Here is a 1164-nt window from a genome sequence, read left to right on the forward strand (position 1 = left end):
ATCCCAGAGAAATGAGAATGGAGCTCCAGAACTTGAAGAATAACATCCTTCCTGAGTCCAAGTTCTAGAATCAGCTTGGACTGGTGTATAGAAAACAAGTCTGCCTGACAAACAGGTCGGAAGAAAAGCAAGCTGCAAAACGAGCTGATATAATAGCTGTTTATAGAACTAAAACACACCTCCTTTAAAACCTCAGAGTTTTATTCCAGTTTCCAAGCTCACCTGTCAGAGCACACACATAACTCAGAGTCCACATGAAGAGGAAAAGTTCGGGGACCCAGTCTACAGCAGCACATGTGTCCATCACTGACTCTCATATACCAGAAAATGCTATTATGCAAAAATGTTTTTCAAATAAATGTCTAGCATTACTAATGCTTTCTAGAAAAACCTCTTTGTATCCTGAATACAAGATTTTCTATCCAGAAAGGAAGAAATGCTCTTAAAATTTATTAAAGAAATAATTTTCTTTTTTTTGACTGTGGTTGGCATGGGGGGAAACAGTTCTGTTTCTGTGATTTATATGTTCGGTTGGTGGAGAGGGCCTGAGAAGAAACCCATCCACCTTATTCTCATCCACTTGGCTTTTACAAACATCATAATCCTTCTTGCAAAAGGATTGCCAAAGACAATGGTAGCTTTTGGTTTGAAAAACTTCCTAGGTGACAGAGGATGTAAGATTTTCATCTACCTGCAGAGGGTGGCCCGTGGGGTCTCCATTTGCACCAGCAGTCTCCTCACTGTGGTCCAGGCCATCATCATCAGTCCCAGAGCATGTGGATGGAGGAGGCTCAGACCACAGTCTGCATGGCACATCCTTCCATTCTTTTCATTCTTTTGGATACTCAATGCTTTATTAAGTGTGCGCCTAATCCATCCGGTCACAAGTAGAATCCTGAATATATCACAGTTTACGAGTGAAAACAACTATTGCTCTGTTATGCTAGAAAGTCAGAAAATAAAGTGGTTTGTTCCCCCTCTCATGGTCCTGAGAGATGCTGTGTTTCAGGGAGCCATGGGAGGCGCCAGTGTCTACATGGTACTTCTTCTCCACAAGCACCACCAGCATGTCCTCCACCTCCAGAACTCCAAGCTTCTCTACAGAACTCCCCCTGAGCTGAGAGCTGCTCAGAGTGTCCTCCTTCTGATGCTCTGTTTTGTTTT

General features: G+C 42.9%; 1 protein-coding gene across 1 annotated transcript; it reads left to right on the forward strand.

Moving 5' to 3' along the window:
* Positions 1-324: 324 nt before the first annotated feature.
* On the forward strand, positions 325-1156 carry LOC126496534 (vomeronasal type-1 receptor 4-like; the record flags this gene model as incomplete). The annotated part of the gene is made up of 1 exon (XM_050134018.1): positions 325-1156. A coding segment is annotated over exon 1 (720 nt), but the record flags the coding sequence as incomplete, so codon positions are not given.
* Between the last annotated feature and the right edge of the window lie 8 nt (positions 1157-1164).

This window comes from Alexandromys fortis, unplaced genomic scaffold (genome assembly GCF_014885135.2).
Source record: "Alexandromys fortis isolate MF-2015 unplaced genomic scaffold, M_Fortis_MF-2015_v1.1 scaffold_7264, whole genome shotgun sequence".
Lineage (NCBI taxonomy): Eukaryota > Metazoa > Chordata > Mammalia > Rodentia > Cricetidae > Alexandromys > Alexandromys fortis.